This window comes from Capricornis sumatraensis, chromosome 17, assembly GCF_032405125.1.
Source record: "Capricornis sumatraensis isolate serow.1 chromosome 17, serow.2, whole genome shotgun sequence".
Taxonomy (NCBI): domain Eukaryota; kingdom Metazoa; phylum Chordata; class Mammalia; order Artiodactyla; family Bovidae; genus Capricornis; species Capricornis sumatraensis.
Genome location: NC_091085.1, coordinates 11,248,291 through 11,268,914, shown reverse-complemented (window position 1 = coordinate 11,268,914; position 20,624 = coordinate 11,248,291). Strand labels below are relative to the sequence as shown.

The 20,624-nt window shown below is 43.7% G+C and overlaps 1 protein-coding gene across 1 annotated transcript; it reads right to left on the bottom strand.

Annotated features, from left to right (window-relative positions):
• Window positions 1-13,206: 13,206 nt before the first annotated feature.
• SFRP2 (secreted frizzled related protein 2) lies at window positions 13,207-20,624 on the bottom strand. The gene is made up of 3 exons (XM_068990180.1): window positions 20,126-20,624; window positions 17,659-17,739; window positions 13,207-13,511 (listed from the first exon to the last, which is right to left on the bottom strand). Exons 1-3 carry the CDS (start codon window positions 20,622-20,624, stop codon window positions 13,207-13,209), a joined length of 885 nt encoding a protein of 294 aa, XP_068846281.1.

The following is a 20,624-nucleotide window of genomic DNA, read 5'->3' as shown; positions in this document are numbered from 1 at the left end:
TCTCTAGGTAGATATATTCCTAAGTATTTTATTCTTTTCGTTGCAATGGTGAATGGAATTGTTTCCTTAATTTCTCTGTCTATTTTCTCATTATTAGTGTATAGGAATGCAAGGGATTTCTGTGTGTTGATTTTATATCCTGCAACTTTACTATATTCATTGATTAGCTCTAGTGATTTTCTGGTGGAGTCTTTAGGGTTTTGTATGTAGAGGATCATGTCATCTGCAAACAGTGAGAGTTTTACTTCTTCTTTTCCAATTTGGATTCCTTTTATTTCTTTTTCTGCTCTGATTGCTGTGGCCAAAACTTCCAAAACTATGTTGAATAGTAGTGATGAAAGTGGGCACCTTTGTCTTGTTCCTGACTTTAGGGGAAATGCTTTCAATTTTTCACCATTGAGGATAATGTTTGTTGTGGGTTTGTCATATATAGCTTCTATTATATTGAGGTATTTTCCTTCTATTCCTGCTTTCTGGAGAGTTTTTATCATAAATGGATGTTGAATTTTGTCAAAGGCTTTCTCTGCACCTATTGAGATAATCATATGGCTTTTATTTTTCAATTTGTTAATGTGGTGTATTACATTGATTGATTTGCAGATATTGAAGAATCCTTGCATCCCTGGGATAAAGCCCACTTGGTCATGGTGTATGATCTTTTTAATGTGTTGTTGGATTCTGATTGCTAGAATTTTGTTAAGGATTTTTGCATCTATGTTCATCAGTGATATTGGCCTGTAGTTTTCTTTTTTTGTGGCATCTTTGTCAGATTTTGGTATTAGAGTGACGGTGGCCTCATAGAATGAGTTTGGAAGTTTACCTTCCTATGCAACTTTCTGGAAGAGTTTAAGTAGGATAGGTGGTAGCTTTTCTCTAAATTTTTGGTAGAATTCAGCTGTGAAGCCGTCTGGGCTTTTGTTTGCTGGAAGATTTCTGATTATAGTTTCAATTTCCATGCTGGTGACGGGTCTGTTAAGATTTTCTATTTTTTCCTGGTTCAGTTTTGAAAAGTTGTAGTTTTCTAAGAATTTGTCCATTTCTTCCAAGTTGTCCATTTTATCGGCATATAATTGCTTCCTGGTAAGCTGCAGTCCATGGGGTCGCTGAGAGTCGGACACGACTGAGCAGCTTCAGTTTCACTCTTCACTTTCATGCATTGGAGAAGGAAATGGCAACCCACTCCAGGGTTCTTGCCTTGAGAATCCCAGGCACGGGGGAGCCTGGTGGGCTGCCATCTATGGGGTCGCACAGAGTCGGACACGACTGAAGCGACTTAGCAGCAGCAGCAGCAGCAGCAGCAGCAGCAGCAGCAGCAGCAGCAGTAGCAGTCTCTTATGATCCGTTGTATTTCTGTGTTGTCTGTTGTGATCTCTCCATTTTCATTTCTAATTTTATTGATTTGATTTTTCTCCATTTGTTTCTTGATGAATCTGGCTAATGGTTTGTCAATTTTATTTATTCTTTCAAAGAACCAGCTTTGGGCTTTGTTGATTTTTGCTATGGTCTCTTTTGTTTCTTTTGCATTTATTTCTGCCCTAATTTTTAAGATTTCTTTCCTTCTGCTAACCCTGGGGTTCTTCATTTCTTCCTTTTCTAGTTGCTTTAGGTGTAGAGTTGGGTTATTTATTTGAGTTTTTTTTTTGTTTCTTGAGGTATGCCTGTATTGTTATGAACTTTCCCCTTAGCACTGCTTTTACAGTGTCCCACAGGTTTTGGGTTGTTGTGTTTTCATTTTCATTCGTTTCTATGCTTATTTTGATTTCTTTTTTGATTTCTTCTGTGATTGGTTGGTTATTCAGCAGTGTGTTGTTCAGCCTCCATATGTTGGAATTTTTAATAGTTTTTCTCCTGTAACTGAGGTCTAATCTTACTACATTGTGGTCAGAAAATATGCTTGGAATGATTTCAATATTTTTGAATTTACCAAGGCTAGATTTATGGCCCAGGATGTGATCTATCCTGGAGAAGATTCCATGTGCACTTGAGAAAAAGGTGACATTCATTGTTTTGGGGTGAAATGTCCTATAGATATCAATTAGGTTTAACTAGTCTATTGTATCATTTAAACTTTGTGTTTCCTTGTTAATTTTCTGTTTAGTTGATCTATCCATAGGTGTGAGTGGGGTATTAAAGTCTCCCACTATTATTGTGTTATTGTTAATTTCCCCTTTCATACTTGTTAACGTTTGTCTTACATATTGCAGTGCTCCTATGTTGGGTGCATATATACTGATAATTGTTATATCTTCTTGGATTGATCCTTTGATCATTATGTAGTGTCCTTCTTTGTCTCTTTTCACAGCCTTTGTTTTAAAGTCTATTTTATCTGATGTGAGTATTGCTACCCCTGCTTTCTTTTGGTCTCTATTTGCATGGAATATCTTTTTCCAGCCCTTCACTTTCAGTCTGTATGTGTCCCTTGTTTTGAGGTGGGTCTCTTGTAGACAACATATATAGGGATCTTGTTTTTGTATCCATTCAGCCAGTCTTTGTCTTTTGGTTGGGTCATTCAACCCATTTACGTTTAAGGTAATTATTGATAAGTATGATCCTGTTGCCATTTGCTTTATTGTTTTGGATTCAAGTTTATATACCTTTTTTGTGTTTCCTGTCTAGAGAAGATCCTTTAGCATTTGGAGAGCTGGTTTGGTGGTGCTGAATTCTCTCAGCTTTTGCTTGTCTGGAAAGCTTTTGATTTCTCCTTCATATTTGAAGGAGATCCTTGCTGGGTACAGTAATCTGGGCTGTAGGTTATTTTCTTTCATCACTTTAAGTATGTCTTGCCATTCCTTCCTGGCCTGAAGGGTTTCTATTGAAAGATCAGCTGTTATCCTTATGGGAATCCCCTTGTGTGTTATTTGTTGGTTTTCCTTACTGCTTTTAATATTTGTTTTTTGTGTTTGATCTTTGTTAATTTGATTAATATGTGTCTTGGGGTGTTTCGCCTTGGGTTTATCCTGTTTGGGACTCTCTGGGTTTCTTGGACTTGGGTGATTATTTCCTTCCCCATTTTTATTTCTTCTACGTCCTTGTTAAACCTTTCTTGCATCTTCTGAGTCCTGTCTCTAGGCTATTTATCTGTGATTCCATTTTGTTTTCAAGATTTTGGATCATTTTCATTATCATTATTCAGAATTCTTTATCAGGTACATTCCCTATCTCTTTCTCTTTTGTTTGGTTTGATGGGTATTTATCCTGTTCCTTTACCTGCTGGGTATTCCTCTGTCTCTTCATCTTGTTAATATTGCTGCGTTTGGGCTGGCCCTTCTGTATTCTGGCAGTTTGTGGAGTTCTCTTTATTGTGGAGTTTCCTCGCTGTGGGTAGGGTTGTATCTGTGGCTTGTCAAGGTTTCCTGGTTAGGAAAGCTCGTGTCGGTGTTCTGGTGGGTGGAGCTGGATTTCTTCTCTCTGGAGTGCAATGAAGTCTCCAGTAATGAGTTATGAGATGTCAATGGGTTTGGAGTGACTTTGGGCAGCTTATATGTTGAGGCTCAGGGCTGTGTTCCTGTGTTGCTGGAGAATTTGTGTGGTATGTCTTGCTCTGGAACTTGTTGGCCCTTGGGTGGTACTTGGTTTCAGTGTAGGTATGGAGGCATTTGATGAGTTTCTGTCGATTAATGTTCCCTGGAGTCAGGAGTTCTCTGGTGTTCTCAGGATTTGGACTTAAGCCTCCTGCTTCTGGTTTTCAGTCTTATTTTTACAGCAGCCTCAAGACTTTTCCATCTATACAGCACCATTGATAAAACACCTAGGTTAAAGATGAAAAGTTTCTCCACGTTGAGGGACACCCAGAGAGGTTCACAGAGTTACATGGGGAAGAGAAGAGGGAGGAGGGAGTTAGAGGTGACCCGAATGAGATGAGGTGGAATCAGAAGAGGAGAGAGCAAGCTAGCCAGTAATCACTTCCTTATGTGTGCTCTACAGTCTGGACCGTGCAGAGATGTTCATGGAATTATACAGAGAAGAGAAGAGGGAGGAAGGAGACAGAGTTGGCCAGGAGGATAAAAGGGGGAATCAAAAGGAGAGAGACACATCCAGCCCATAATCAGTTCCCTAAGTGTTCTCCACCGTCTGGAACACACAAAGAGATTCACAGAGTTGGGTAGAGAAGAGAAGGGGGAGGGAGGAGATAGAGGTGACCTGGTAGAGAAAAAGGAGTGTCCAAAGGGGGAGAGAGCAGTCAAGCCAGTAATCTCACTCCCAAATAAAAATGGGTACTGAAGATTTTGTTCTTAAAGGTACAAAATTGCTAACAAATACCAAAAAGCAAAGATTAAAAATCTAGAGTAGAGGTTGGATTTTCAAACACAAAATATTAAAGAAAAAAAACACACAAAGTCACAAAAATTATAATATATATATATGAAGTTTGCTTTAAAAAATAGGGTCTCTCTTTTTTTTGCAAAGTAACAGTAGGTTATAAAAATGAAAATTAAAGGAGTAATAGAGCACTTAAAAATAAAAAATAATTAAAAAAATAAAGACTGATAGTAAAATAGTAAAATATATCTGGTGTTTCTCTGGTGTTGTTGTGGGCAGTGTGGGGTCAGTTTGTTTTCGGATAGTTCCTTGATCCAGCTTATATTTCTCAAGATCTATAGGCCCCTTCCTATGTAGTTAGTCCTAACTACAGTGTTTTAATCTATTGCACCTGTCACTTCCAAGGAGGTTCCCTCTGTTTTAGCTTCTTCTGTTTGCTTGTCTCTTCAGTGTCTGATTTCTGCCCTGACACAAGGAGGTGGTGGTGGACACATTTTTAGGCTCACTTGTTCAGTCGTGCTGCGTGTGTGTGGGGGGAGGGGGGGGGCGGGACGCTGCAAACAAATAACACTGGTGCGTGTTTGCAGTGTCTCGGCCACACGGGTTTACCCCCGCTCACGGTGCGTGTGCCCTCCCTGCCCACACTGCTCAGGCTCTAGGTTGCTCTGCCGGGAACAGTCTGAGGCTGGCCCTGGGCTGCATACACCTCCCAGGTCTAAGCTGCTCAGGTTCAGGCACTCGGGTCGTCCTCAGAGGTGCAGACTCGGTTGGGCCTGCGTTTTGTGCCCTTCCTAGGTCCGAGCAGCTCAGGTGACCAGGTGTTTGGTGAGCACGGTCGCTGTGACATATCACCTCCCCCGTCCCTGCCGCTCGGTTTTCTGGGTGTACAACTGGCGCACCTTCTAAGGCGGATGTTGACCCTCCAGAACCCCAAGAAGTCTTAGTTAGCAACAAAGCCTACTTGCAGTTTGATAGATAATGCCTCTCTGGGGCCGTGATTGCCCCCTTCAGGCTCTGGCTGCCTGTCACCGGAGGGGGATGGTCTGCAGCTGGCTAGCTCTGCTCAGTCCTTTGTTCTGTGAGCGGGCCTGATGGTGTCTTAGGTTAGGGCTTTTCACATAGCTCTATTCAGTCCTTTGTCCTGTGAGCGGGCCTGGTGGTGTCCTAGGTTAGGGCTTTTCGCCTGGGAGCTATTCTACAGTCGGGTTTGCTAGCCTTGCCCTTGGGGCATTCAGGCCCAGTCCTTACTCTAAGCAATGCAGTCCACGCCTCCCTGCCCAGCCCCCGCTTGCTAGTGGCGGGTGCAGGTGTCGGCGCTGCTTCTCTGCTGGGGGAGTTACCGTTGGGCACGTAATCTATGGGTTTAAATTATTTATTTAATTTTCCTTCCGGTTATGTTGCCCTCTGTGGTTCCAAGGCTCGCCACAGACTCGGCAGTGAAAGTGTTTCCTAGTGTTTGGAAACCTTTCTTTTTTAAGACTCCCTTCCCCTACTCCAGTACTCTTGCCTTGAAAATCCCATGGGCGGAGGAGCCTGGTAGGCTACAGACCACGGTGTCACAAAGAGTCAGACACGACTGAGTGACTTCATGTTCACTTTCATGTTCCTGGGACGGAGCTCCGTCCCTACTGCTTTTGTCTCTCTTTTTGTCTTTTATATTTTTTCCTACCTCCTTTTGAAGACAATGGGCTGCTTTTCTGGGTGCCTGATGTCCTCTGCCAGCATTCAGAAGTTGTTTTGTGGAATTTACTCAGCGTTCAGATGTTCTTTGGAAGAATTTGTGGAGGAGAAAGTGGTCTCCCTGTCCTATTCCTCCGCCATCTTAAGACTGCCTCTCTAACAGGGTCTTTTGAATAGCAAAAGTTTTACATTTTGAAGAGGTTTCATTTATGTTTTTCCTTTTATGGACTGTGCATTGGGTATCAAATTTAAGAACTCTTTGCCAAATCCTAGGTCTTTACATAATAAATTTTCTATTTATTCAAAAACTTCAGTGGTTTTACATTTACGTTCATGATTCACTTTGAGTTAGTTTTTGTATTCCATGGGAGGTTTAGATTCTTTCTGTTTTGCCCATGGAATATTCAGTTTCTCCAGCACCATTTACTGAAAAGGCCATTCCTACTCCATTGAGCTGCTTTTACATCTTTGTAAAAAAAAAGCCCCCCCCCCCACCCCCGACCAGTACCATACTGTGTTGATTAGTGAAGCTCTATAGTAAGTCTTGGGGCTTCCCTGGTAGCTCAGCTGGTAAAGAATCTGCCTGCAATGCAGGAGACTCTGGTTCAATTCCTGGGTTGGGAAGAGCCCCTGTAGAAGGGATAGGCTATCCACTCCAGTATTCTTGGGATTCTCTGGTGGCTTAGATGATAAAGAATCTGCCTGCAATCCAGGAGACCTGGGTTCCATCCCTGGGTTGGGAAGATCCCCTAGAGGAGGGCATGGCAACCTATTCCAGTATTTTTGCCTGGAGAATCCCCATGGACACAGGAGCCTGGCAGGCTACAGTCCATGGAACTGCAAATCGTCAGACACAACTGAGCAACTAAGCACAGCACAGCATAGTAAGGCTTAATGATTTTTCTTGCTTTATTCTTTTTCATAATCATTCTGGATACTCTACAGTCTTTGCCTTTCATTACCAATTTTAGAATAATGTCCATATTTACAAAAAAACTTGTTGAGATCTTGATAGAAAGTGTATTAAATTAAACATATAGGTCAGTTTGAAGAGAGCTGACATCTTCACCATGAAGACTCATTCAATTAATGAACATGGTATGTCTCTCCAATTATTTAGGTCTTTTTTGATGTCATTCATCAGCATTTTGTAATTTTCAGCATACAGAATATTTATACCTAAATATTTTATTTTCTTTGGAGCAGTTGTAAATGGTATTGTGATTTTGTTTTGATTTCTGCTTGTTTTTTCTTAGTGTATATAATATAGTTGATTTTGTATGTCAGTCTTATATTCCAGGGCTTCCCACGTGGTGCAGTGGTAAAGAATCTGCCTGCTAATGCAGGAGATGCAAGAGACACAGGTTCAATCCCCAGGTGGGAATGATCTCCTGGAGAAGAAAATGGCAACCCACTCCAGTATTCTTGCCTGGAAAATTCCATGGACAGAGAAGCCTGGTGGGCTACATTCCAGGGGGTCGCAAAGAGTTGGACATGACTGATCACAGGTGCATGCATGTGTGTGCACATGCATGCACACACATACATGCATCCTAACTCCTATCCATTCTTAGTTTGCCAGTAGATTTTACCATGAATAGGTATTGAGTTTTGTCAAATGCTTTTTTTTTGGCATCAGCTGACATGACTATATGATTTTTTCTTTCACCTGATAATATGGTAGATTACATTGATTGATTTTTGAATATTGAAACAGTCTTGCATAACTTAGATAAACCCAGTGTGGTTGTAACATGTTATTCTTTTCACACACTGCTGGATTTGATTTGCTAATATTTTGTAGAGGATTTTTGTGTCTAAATTCATGGGAGATATTGGTCTATAGTTTTCTTTGTCCTTTATTTGGTTTTGGTATTTAGGGCAATGTTAGCCTCATAAAATGAGTTGAGAAACACCCCCTCCTCTTCTATTTTCTGGAAGAGGCTGTGTAAAAGTGGTGTCAGTTATTCTTTAAATGTTTGGTGAAATTCTCTAGTGACACTTCCTGGCTCTAGAGATTTTGATTCTTAGTGTTATTTCAATGTGAATTTATCTGTGCCCATAAGAACAAGTGAGAGGTCTGGAGAGTTTGGGGTCTCAGTTCACATTACATTCGCCTGTGCATGTTTCACACTAGACTGTGATCACATGAGAGAAGCCACTGTGTGCTGGTCATTTAGAAGGCTTTGAGCAAATACTGAAAATGCATTTGCTCTGCTCAGGACGAAGGTTGGAAGCTGGAACGAGCATAACAAAGGGTTTTGAGCTTCACCAAGTGCCTGAGGCTGGGAACGGATAACGAAGGGTTATACGCCCGGCCTTGAGGCGTTCGAAGGCTTCCTTCTGAGCACCTGTTTCTGGGAGCAAGGACTGTTGTTTCATGATAAGACTCCCTTTAGAGTTTCGCCAAAGCTGTGTTATGTCTTGGGCGGTGGGAACTGTACTTTATGCTTGAATGCTTTGATGTTTATTGAGAAAGGCTACGTGCAAGTCTGCTTTATGCTCTGTTCCCTGAGACCATAAAACTGCGCAGCTGGATAATAAACTTTGTCAGTCCACTAGAGGGTGTCCCTGAGGGTTCCTTTCAGAGTGCGGTTCTCTGAGCCTTACAGTCATTGTTGGGACCTCAGCACTGACGACAGCACCTGGCACACAGTAGGTGTTCAAGGTGAACTTGTGGAATAACTGACTCGACTCAGTACTCTGCTTCGGACTGGAAGCCCGATGCTATTAGAGGGCGGCATGGAGGCACCTGAATCCTTTGTGCGAGGTGGAAAAATCTTTTGGGAAGAGTGGAAGAGTACCTAGTACTTATAGTTCGACTTATCCCTCTTTGCTTAAACTACTTCTGACGGGGCAGTGGTTGGCTCTACCACCTGGAGCAACCCATTGTGCTCCAGAATTTGAGGAGCATGGGGAGCTGGTGAGACAGAGGGGTGTGTTGGGGTAAGACTGGTTGCTGCAGGCTGCTGGAGACTGATGCTCCTTCCTAATCTGGGTGCCTCTCACACAGAAACAAGCTCTGAGAATCACACTTTAAAACAGAGGATACACAGGAAATGAGAATGGATTGAGCTTAAGCGTAATTTATAGAGTAATAATTCTTAATTACCCATAAGTAGTGTCAGGCTTGCAGAAACTATTGACTTCTTAGGTGTCTCTGAATTTCAAAAGCTACACCAAGGTACTTGCCACTAGGACTGTAGTTTCTAGTCGGCTAAGTGGTTTGTTTTAGACTAGAAGATTTTCTGTCAGAGCTACACTTGTGTGTGGTGCACAGGAAAGCATGTGCATGCGTGAGAGGGTGCACCGGTTTTTAGGTGAATTTCTCCTCGGAAGCCAGTTAGTGATGCTACGTTCTCATGCCTTGCTCATTTCATAGCGTAACAGACTATCTGGGTTGTTAAACTAGTGACTATTATAACTGTATTCTGGGACATCTTGTGACAGCTGAACTCTTCGATTTGTTCTTCTAACACTATTTTAATTGCTATCTGTATCAATAAGAGCTTTTTTTAAAAGCAGCTTTTTATCTGCATTATTCTCTAGACAATTGTGAATAGCTTCAAAAATATTTTATTATGTTGAAAGCTATTTATTTCTGAGCCAAATGTGAATTCATTTGTTTGTAATTTGAGACTATGGGGCATTTATTGATTATAAAGGCAATAGGCCTTATGCTAAGCTTATTTGTAGTGTCTGGCAATCACCATCAGCATGGTAGTTGTGCACTGCTGATTGGCCAACATGTCAAACTGATGATAAACACTCTCTCCTTTATGCCATCCCTGGGCTTGTCTATACTCTCTTTTAACACAGCATGTTGGGATGATTTGTCTGCATGTCTCTCTCGCTCCCTGGATTCAGAGTTCTTTTGGGGAATAAACCATCTCTCTTTCTAGAGTGCGAAGCACAATTCCTGACTCTAGACTAGAAGCTGAAGGAGGGCAGATTTCTGTGCATCCACCACCTGGAACAATACCTGGGCATGCACGTGAGCACTCAACACCTATTGAATGCATCAACGGTGAGAGCTGGTGTGCAGAAAAATCCTTGCTGAGTTAATAAATTAATTTGTATCTGTGCAATGAGTTTCAGGGGCAGAAATCACATTGTTTCATAACCCACAGGCAGTGATTACACCCTGAAACACATATGCCTTGATTGCTTTCCAAGGTGACCCCTCCCCGCCTCAAGAACATTGAAAACCTAGTAAGCAAGATTTGAAAGGCAAAAAATCAAATTATCATTCGATAAGAGAATAGAGAATGAAGACTGGAGGGTACTGTTAGATAAAATGGACCCCTTTATCCTTCTTAACCCTAGGAATTTCACCGCACATAGACAGGACCTTCGAGCACGTAGGAAATGCTGCCCCACAACCCTTATAAATGTGTTCCTGTAGAAAACTCATTCCTCAAATTATGTAGGAAAGGGAGGAGGAATTACATGTGTGGTAGATACGTAGCTTTTATATCTTTAAACTTTTCTGATCTCCTATGTGGGATATCTTGGCAGCTTATTAACAGGTCATGAATCATCTTAGGAAACTCAAAAATCCAATGTCTTCTGATTCCTTGCTTTTTTTTCCCAATAATGGATGAACATTCATGTTTTCACTTGTCTACAAAAGAAATCTGATAGTTGAAAAACTAAGAAAGAATACAAGTCATGATTATTTAAAAAAGAAATGAGCCATATCTATATTCGAATCATCATGCAAAAGAAAACAGTGAAACAAAATGAAAGATGAACCAAAAATCTACGTGCTCTTCCAAACATGTCTTGTTGGCTCATAGCCTTGACAAAGATGGGAACGAGCGGTGTGGGGGGGATTGGAAAATCCACAGAGGGGTGTGAAAGGCAGCAGGCAGGCACTGGAGTGCCTAGTACCTCCTCACATCATGACCGAAGGCGGCAATGTCTGGCAACAACCAGCGCTCCGGAGCCCCAGGGTCCGCATCCTTTAACATGGCCAGGTAACATCTGTTTTGATTGGAAAGGGAACATTCAGATAGATCAGCATCTTCCAATTGTTTCTTTCCACTGTTTTGGATGTGTTATACTTATTTCCACTTTCTAATTCCTAAAGCGTCTATCTACTGTTATTTTGTCTGTTATCTTCCTTCTCTCTCTCTCTTGCCTTTTCCCGGGTCCCAAGTTTCCGGTTTTAGATGTTTACAACGAGTCCTGGCCTTAATCATGAGTGTCCCTCATTTAGTCCATGGGTGCCTTGTAGGAAGAGGATTGTGTTAGGAGTCTGTCGACTCAGATGAGAAGCTGAGTCAATCGGACCCAGAAGAAGAGGAACGAGATCGCCCCAACTGTGCAGCTCAGGTAGGCAGTGGGGCTCTGTTGCCTTTTGGTGCCACCAGAACTTGAAGTGCTATAGAGAGATCATGGCTGGTTGTGCAGCAAACTTTCCAACTCAATCAACAAAACGCTGTCCCATAAAGGCTTCGCAGGACCTCTCAAGAGTTCGGATTTGTTGAGGACACTGTTGATCTTATGTATTACCTCTCCTTACATTTCATATAACTTATGTTATAAATATGTCATTGTAATTGCGATTATATCTCTTCTTTTACTCTGTCATGTCAGCTCCGTAAGGACAAGGAGCTGATATATGGTTCCCCAGCACTTAGAATGGGGCCAGACATGAAGCAGACGTGCAGTGCACACTTGTTGAATAGACATGTGCCACCCTGCTCCTATAATCCACCCTGGACTGAACAGAAGACGGAACTTGTCATCTGAAAGGCCTGAATTTCAGCTCTGAATCAGCCTCATGTTAGCCATGGTGCCTAACCCCTTTGAGCCTTAGTTTCTTCATGTGTGTACTAGAATTTCTCTGGAGGCTCCTAAAATAAAACAATGAAGCATTTGGACCGATGTTTTATGGATGGAAGCCCTTCTCATCTTCTTGTTCTCTTTTCACCACCCTCTCCCTACCCACTGCCTTTCAGTGGTTGCTCTGCAAACCATGGCTCTGTTTATCTGACAGTTAAAATTTAAGTGGGGAAAGAATGAACACTGTTGCAATAGTGATTCTTTTTCATTATAAAAATCTGCAGAAATGAAAAGCACAGCGGCCAAGCTCGTGAACCTTAGGTGCAGGCTTGTGTTGCCACCAGGCTGCCACTGGACGGATGAAACCAGACCAAAGCAGGCAAACCTCTGGCTCCCTGCAGGGTCTGCAGTGGTAGAATCTGTGTGGGGTGTGAGGCACAAGCAGGGGCCAGGGGACGGGTGGTGGAGAGGTGAGGTGCTTTCTGAGCCACATAGGAAATAGACACTTCAAACCGCAGGAGGGCTGGGCCTCGGGAGGAAGGAGGTGATCACTTTCCTTCAGCTCCCTTCCCAGTTCCTCCCACTGAGAAGACAAGACAGAAGACAGGGAGTTGGTAAAACAGGATGTAAAGTTTATATACAAGAATATAATGTTTATCCGAAATATTTACAGTGTTGGTTAAAGCAATATTTTTACAACTTTTTGGGGTCAACTACTGTGTATATTACAGGTAAGCTACAATGGTTTAATTTGCAAAATTAAGTAAAAAAGTGTTTTAAACAAAGTTTAAAGTACTCGGGTCAATCATAAAATTGGTCTGTTTTGCCTTTTATTTGAAGAACTCATGCTACGGAGGTTAATGTGGCTTTTATAAATGGAAGTGCTCTACCTGGCAATGCAAAACGCAATACATGCTACAGTTGTTAAGTTCCCAACAGGGATGTTAAATGACAAATGACTTGTTACACGATTCAGGTGCTGATTCAGGCTGCAGCTGAGAGAGGTGCTGAGATAACAGCCAGCTTTATCTCAACTGGGTTTTGGACCCACAACAGAAAAGGGAAAGTTCAGGCCACACAGAAAAGTGAAGCTGTTTGCACGTTACGGCAACCTCGGTGGAAACAGACCCAAACCAAACCAAAAAAATCAAGCCAGAGTCACAGTTGCACCTACGTGAAATAGCTCTTAAGTGACCTTTTTAAAAACTTCATAAAAATCCTTTCGATTTTATTAGTTGGAATATTTCTACGAGATTTGGGTGGGTTTTTCCTTTATGTGAAGACACCTATCTGTTCCTGAGGCCTCCTGGGGCCTTATAAGTCAGGAAATGCTTGGGGTGCAAACGTGCAAAAGGCAGGGGACGCCGCTCCAGGCCGGAGTCGAGGGAGTGTGCTGGGGAAACCGCGCTGACGTCCCAGAGCAGGGGGCGGGTCGGCGGGGCCCTGGGAGCGGTCCGCAGCGAGGCTGGCCTGGGACTAGCACTGCAGCTTGCGGATGCTGCGGGAGATGCGCTTGAACTCTCGCTGCCCTTTCTGCCACCGCTTCACGGAGGTGATGACCAGCTCCCCACCCAGCTTCTGCCCCATGACCAGGTAGGGCGCGTTGATGTCGTTCATCTCCTCACACGTGCACTGCAGGCTGTCTTTGAGCCACAGCACCGACTTCTTCAGGTCCTTCTCGGACACTCCGTTCAGCTTGTAAATGGTCTTGCTCTTGGTCTCCAGGATGATTTTGGTGTCTCTATTGATGTAGGTGATCTCCTTCACTTTTATCTTCAGTGCTGCGAACACAGAAGGGGGCAGGATCACACCAGTGATAAGGAGGGCATAAATCCCCCCGCGTGTCCTAGACTCGCCTGGGAGAGGGAAGAGGAGCTCCCTGGGGTTGATGGGGGCCGCAGGCAGGGGACTGGGAGCTGAGGGCAGCAGGTGGCTCCATTTCTCAAGCCTCAAAGGGTTGATCGGGCACTTTGTTTCAAACCAGCCATCCTTTAAAAACTCCCCTTGTGGACTCAATTGATTTTCCCTCCTTGCCCTGCATTCTGTGTTTGTACGGAGGCTGCATGTGGAGTGTGCTCTCCTCGACAAATGACTTCCCCTATTGGAAAATTCACCATGAAAAGAAATGCCTGACTCTTAGGTGAAACACGATCCTTCTGTGGCTGTAAACTTTAAACTCAATTTATGACGTCGGATAAGTTTTTGGACAAACCTGTAAGGAAATTATATCACACAATCATTGTTTTCTAAAGAACAGACTACAGGGAAGGAGAATTGATCTTACAGCTGCATTTGATTTGGTAAAGTAACTTGGAGAAAAAAATATCCAAGACTCTTTTTAAGAGCACAACATGTTTAGCTGTAAAAGTGTTTTTCTGAAGACCTCATCCTCATATGCTATCATTTGCCTGTCCAAGGCCAGGGCATTTACAGATCATATATGCACTGCTTCCAAGATGGATATGTAGTAGACTCATTAGAAAGCTAAGACCCAAAGTAAGTGGTTTACTATAAAGGACACATTTTACAGTCATGGACAGTATGCTTTGGGAAAGAAAACCCTACAAACATACATGCTGGAATTAAATTTCAAGACTCCATGAAGTCAGGGAAGGGATAGAATTTTAAGGTTGAAGGGATAATCGAGCTAAACTCTCTTGTTGGTACACCAAGAATCTGAAATCCAGAGAAATGCAGTGATTTACAAGCGGTCACCCAGTTATGCTGTGCCCCAGCTGAGCCTAATTCTCAGAACTCGAGTCCCCAGACCATGGGATCTCAGCCACAGTATTGAATCTCGCGTCCTGGCTGGTACCTTCACGTGCCCAACTATAACGTGTTCACGATTGTTCCATAGAGATTATATGCAGGTGTGACTTCCTGACTCTGATGGAGTTTAGTGCATTGTTTAAGTTAGTAATAGAGGAAGAGGTTTTTTTGGTGAGAAATCACTGCTCTGGAGAGTTCTTTCTTTCTCTGTCAGAGGAATTCAACTAAGTTGGCTTTTCCAGCCGAGCAGGAAACGACTGAAGCTCGGCCAGGTAAATCAAGCGTGCTGGGACTTGGCCAACCACTGTTTGTCTGAGGTGCATCTGGGTCATAATATTGGGTGCTCAGGGTTTTTCATGAGATGAATCACATGGCAGTGTCACATGTTCCTGTGGCCTCGGCCTAAGGGCTGGGAGTGGGGAAGGTATATGGTGGGAGAAGTGATTATCACGCTACCTGGGACCCTCATCAATAGCACAGACAGAGCATGTGTGAGATTTTGCCTGGTCAGACTAAACATTCTTGAGCCCCAAACATCAGAAAAATCATCACTTTTAATCAGAGGGAAGACTTATGACTTATCTTTCTCTAGCTATGAAATAACAAACTTTTTAAGAGCTTACCACGGGAAAACTTCAGATGTTTCCTTCCTGGGTTTTCTGCTGGGACCAAATATAGGAATCAAAGCTCTTAAATAACTTTTCATGCCCTGGATGGAAGGTATGAGGGGGGATTGCAGGGTGTGTTGGAGGCAGAGGTGATGCTATTGGGTTGGCTAAAAAGTTTGTTCAGGTTTTTCCCCATAATATGTTACAGACAAATCTGAATGAAGTTTTTAGCCAACCCAATACTGTCTGGTCCAACAAAAGGTTGCATACAGAGGCAGGCAGTTCTAATCTATTCTTTCTTCACCAGTACCTTCCCTACTGAAATCAGGAGGTCTTCTTCATCTTTCTTGTCCTTCAGAAGTGCAGTGGGGAGACTGTCATGCTTTCATGGATGATTCAAGTTAAATACATCAGATTTCTACCTTGTTCCTTCTACCCTTTCATTACTCCCCAAAACTACATAGGCAGTGTGGAAAACCACTTATAAACCAGTATAGGACCCACCCCGTACAATTTAAGTTTACTATCCCCCTTGGGACAAAATGAACATGAAGAAATAGAAAACAAACTTGTGAGGTATCTGCACGTGTGATACCTTAAGTGTAATGACTTCCAAGTTGTTCCAAGGTAAGAGAAAGAGAACCCTGGGACAGACAGCCAGCCACACACACCCACCCACTTTTTTTACACAGGTCTTGATGCAGCATCTTTAGGAAAGAGATCTTATGTAAGGTAAGCCACTAAGCAAGCAGGTAATGTGTGTGTGTGTGTGTGTGTGTGCACGCGCGTGCGTGCCTGAGCCCCAATTTCAATTTTTTTGGAGCGTCACTATATCATGGAAGTCAGGAGAGAGATCTGTACTAAAGCTAGTGCAAAGGCTATAAGCTGCCAGAATAAAATGTCATACATTTTTATATAAACTTTATTTAAATTATATTTTAAAAATTTGCCCTTAAATCCTGAGCATGGAAGCTGAGAACTGTGTTTTGGGTAAGGCTCTGGAGCTTTGCGACTGCTGCTGCCAACACGCCTGGCCATCTCCTACTCTGAGAGTTTTCTGTCTTTGAGTATAGACATATGAAACCCCATCATCCCCCTGTGGCTCTTGCTGAGGGGGAGGAGTAGCTCAGACTGAGTTGCCTCCTTCCTTCGCTTTCCTCAGCTGTGTGAAGCTTCTCCTATAGCTATGGATGTCCTAGGAGCAGCTAAGGTTAAGCACAGGACACTTCCTGGAAGTGACCTGGGGTTGCCAGGGGCAGTGATTGGTGGTGTCCAGAGTTCCAGGGACCTGGCCAGGTCTGAGGCTTCTGGCTGGTAGGCTGTAAGGAGCGGGTGGGATGTCATTCCTCCACACTATACACTGGAGTGGCTTCTGTCTCCAGGGTGTAGCTGAGTACGTAGAAGTGTTCCTAGAGGTCTGTTAGAGTCGTCTTATTTGCTAGGACAGAGACCACATCTGTTTACCAGTGACTTCAACCTTCTGCTTGAATAAACACTTTTAAAGGGCATCAACCCCTCAAACACACCAACAAGTGCCTGCTCTTGGAAGGGGAGGAAAGCATGAATGTCTCAGAAATCTGGGTGAAGTTCTCTGCCACCCCAGCTCTGAATTTAGTGGTGGTCTTATGTCTAGCTGGCTCTTTCGATCCCCACAGAGGCTGGAGGACTCAGAGGAGGTGCTGCTGAAGCTCTGGGTGGATAGTCTCCTCTTAAGGTTCTCCCTTAAGGGAAGTGATCTACACGCCTGGAACTTGGGAGTTCCTGAGCACTGTGTCATCACAGCACCTTGCATGTATCTTGCCAAAGTAAATTCCTGGCTTTTTTTTTTTTTTCCAATTCAAGGAAACTCTTTCCACCAGATTATTAACTAGTACCTTGGATATACTCACTGACAGTGGAATACAAGAAGCAGAGCATCATGTTTGGCACTGGACGAAATTTCTATTTGGGGCCCACTTAACGTCTTGAATCTGTTTTACTGAGGCTAATATTTACATGTTTCCATCCCTGGGACACATGTTTAAGTCACTAAAAAGAGAACATGGGCCAGGATCATGCTTGCTGGCAAGAAAAAGCCAAAGTGAAGTGAAAAATATGCCATTTGAAATTCATGATATGAACAATTCTCATTATTTGATTATTGCTTAACAGAGCAATGACTCTCATCTAAGAAAAGATACAATTCAATACAAGATAGTTAATGTAGAGAGGAAACTAAGATAACCTGTTAGATGATTAGCTCAAGGAAAGATGAGCTGTGATGCTATTTTACCCAAACTTTATCTAGTAAAAGGCTTACCTTGTGGCTCAGCTGGTAAAAAAATCTTCCTGCAATGCAGGAGACTGGGGTTCGATCCCTGGGTTGGGAAGATCCCCTGGAGAAGTGAAAGGCTACCCACTCCAGTATTCTGGCCTAGAGAGTTACATGGACTGTATAGTCCATTGGGTTGCAAAGACTTTCACTTTCACTTTATCCAGTAATCGTAACATCTTAATGAATTGTATCTTTAAGTTGTACTGGAAAATAAAACTTTTGTTAGTGTTTACTTACCAAAATCATTTTTACAAAGTGTTTCCATTATGTCGTTGTCATCTTCGTTTTTAGTTTTGCAGGCTTCACATACCTTTGGAGCTAGAAACATGAAACATTAGTAACTTTGCTTGAAAGGAAACAGCAGGTGGCATTTGTAAACAACTCACTCTAGGGGCTTCTTCAGGCAGGAGGGACAATTGTCCTGGAAGACCCCCAACTCTGCCCCATTTAAAACAGAAGGACCACTCACGCCTAAGAGTGTGCCATGCCTCCCAGCTTTTTTTTTGACAGGCAAAAATGCCCACATACTGTGAACAGGTATTCCCAGTGGTGGGGTGTGGGGGTGCGGCTGCAGGTAGCTGAGACAGGTTGTAGCTTTTCACTCTTCCTCTCACTCCTGGGACAAACACAGTCTCTGAAAAAGTTAGCCCCAAGGCCTCTCTGAGGAGAAAGCAGTAAAAGACCCTTGAAGCATTTTGGAAAACTAGCAAGGACCAACGATGGCCAAAAGATCATCTTTCTCAGCTGCAGGCCACCAGTGCAGCCTGGCCTCTGCTGGCTTTTCAGCCAAGCTGCTTCTGGGGGCACCAGGGGGATGGAGTCATCTCAAGGGAGTTTCAAGTCTGGACTGGGTGAGGGGGCTAGTGTGGTAAGGCTAGCGTCTGAGCTCTTCTCCTTTCGAAGCACACCTCACTGGCAGTTCCAGCCTGCTCTAACTGGGCCTGCGTCACCTCGTGCTTTCTGCCAAGCTTGTGCTTGAGTTAGGCAGCATTTATTTACTCCTCCCTGGTGCAGGTTCTTCTTTCCTCTCTTTGCCTGTTTCAGACGCTCGAAAACAAGCAGACAAAACAACAACAACAAAGCCCAAACAAACAAAAACCCAAAGCTTTTCCAGAAGCCAAAGAAAGTTGAAGCAAACTGTCTCTGGGGTCTGACCAAACCCAGGAATGTGCACTAGCTCAATTATGAGAGAGGCGGCTAACAGCTCTTCTAAGAGTGTGATTCCTTGGGAAAAAGGGAAAGAAGAAAACATTCATGTTCTCTCACATATAAATGTACTAATACTGTCTTTAAAATTTAGGTGAAAGTTCATTAATATGAAATTGCGTTTTCACGGGAAAGAAAACCTGTATGACTCATTTTGGAAGTTATTTATCAGTTTGGAGAAAGTGCAGAGCAGATTTTGAAAAATGCAAACTTTTATTGTGAAGGGGAAATTTTTTCTTTTTGAGAAATGTAGTATATAAAGTTGGTGCAGATTGTGAAAAATAAAAACAAAAGCAATATACATAAAACTGCCCTTAACTTCCCTCTCTCAAACAAAATGAAACTTTTCCAATTAGGGGCTCTAAGAATGTATATAAAATGTTACTAACCTGTATTGGTTGGTCTGTGGTATATGTTGGACAAATGTTTGAAATATGCCAAACATTTGCAATAAATTATAAATCTAACCAATAAGATGATTGCAGACTCATAGTGCCTGCCAGGAAAGATTGCTAAGCAACTTTGCATTTTCTTTAACTAATGATGGCTGTAGGAAAACAATTAGAGATTGAAAGGGAGATGCTGCTGGAGCCCTGAAAGGGATTAGGAAGCCCCCTTTCTGTCCCGGGGGACCTAAATCAGCTCAGACACATTGTATATGTTTTCCTTTCAGGAAGAATATCAAGCGCCCATGAGGTTTTCATTGCTTTGATGGTTTTTGCGCAGGAACTCCCCCTCTGTTTTCTGAAAAAACTTGGGAAACTCTCTTTTGCACGATTTTCTCCAGTTAATTAAAACCACTCCTAAGATAAAAACTGATTAGTGATAGAAAAATGAGTTCTGGAGATTCCCTTTGTGCTTCTTTCTTGGACACCTGGGCACTTTACAACCAAAGCTGAACTTTCAAAACATATGAGCCAGCCCTACTTTTTATTTTCGAAGCCTGAATGGCAAACAGAGAGTGCCTTAAAAGAACTATCTGTTTGCACATTTTGGCGATTGTGGCTGTAGGGAATGTCCCTGCGTCTAGAATCCTGCCCAGTGGTAAAACCGTGCTGCGTGAGATTCAGGCCCGGGTGCTCTGGCCAGGGTGTTCACCCGCCAACTCCTCCACGGAGGGCCACTTCCAACTCTCTCAATTGCGGCCCCCGTGCTAGCATCTTTTAAAAGAATTGTGCATGTATCTGCAAAGGAAAGACCTCTTTCAGTTTTACATTTTCTTCGCTCCCCCCGCAACCCCGCCCGGCGCCTCCCTTTTCAACTGTTCCTGTGAAAGAGCAGTTGGTATAACAGGGGAGGGGAATGAGAAACTTGGGTGTGTACTTTTTTTTTTTTTTTTTGGTGTGGGGGTTGATTATCTCAGTTTTGTCACGCTCACACATCAGGGTAAGGAGAGCGTCTGCCCCGCCTGGGACTGGCACCCCGGCGGGGACGCAACGGGATCCCGTAGGGTCTTCGTGGAGCTGGTGGTGGGGGTGTAATAAGGAGGAGGGCTTACCTTCCTCGGTAGCCGGCAGGAGGTGGTCGCTGCTAGCGAGGGGGATGCAAAGGTCGTTGTCCTGGGGGAAGCGGTCGCAGTCGAGCATGTCGGGCCAGGGGAAGCCGAAGGCGGACATGACCGGAGCGCAGCGGTCCTTCACCTGCACGCAGAGCGAGTGGCACGGCTGGATGGTCTCGTCCAGGTCGTCGAGGCAGACGGGAGCGAAGAGCGAACACAGGAACTTCTTGGTGTCTGGGTGGCACTGCTTCATGACCAGCGGGATCCAGGCGCCCGCCTGCTCCAGCACCTCCTTCATGGTCTCGTGGCCCAGCAGGTTGGGCAGCCGCATGTTCTGGTACTCTATGCCGTGGCACAGCTGCAGGTTGGCCGGGATGGGCTTGCAGTTGCTGCGTTTGTAGGGGAAGTCGGACTGGCCGAAGAAGAGCCCGCGCGCCGAGCCCAAGCAGCAGTGCGAGGCGAGGACGATCAGCAGCAGGGAGCCGGGGCCCTGCGGCAT

Excerpts from the sequence above, each read along its gene's own strand:
- SFRP2 (XM_068990180.1), bottom strand. The coding sequence starts at position 20,624 with ATGCCGCAGGGCCCCGGCTCCCTGCTGCTGATCGTCCTCGCCTCGCAC. Across the intron at positions 17,740-20,125 it reads CCTGCCGGCTACCGAGGAAG|CTCCAAAGGTATGTGAAGCC; the intron begins GTAAGCCCTCCT and ends TCATGTTTCTAG. Across the intron at positions 13,512-17,658 it reads ACTTTGTAAAAATGATTTTG|CACTGAAGATAAAAGTGAAG; the intron begins GTAAGTAAACAC and ends CTGTGTTCGCAG.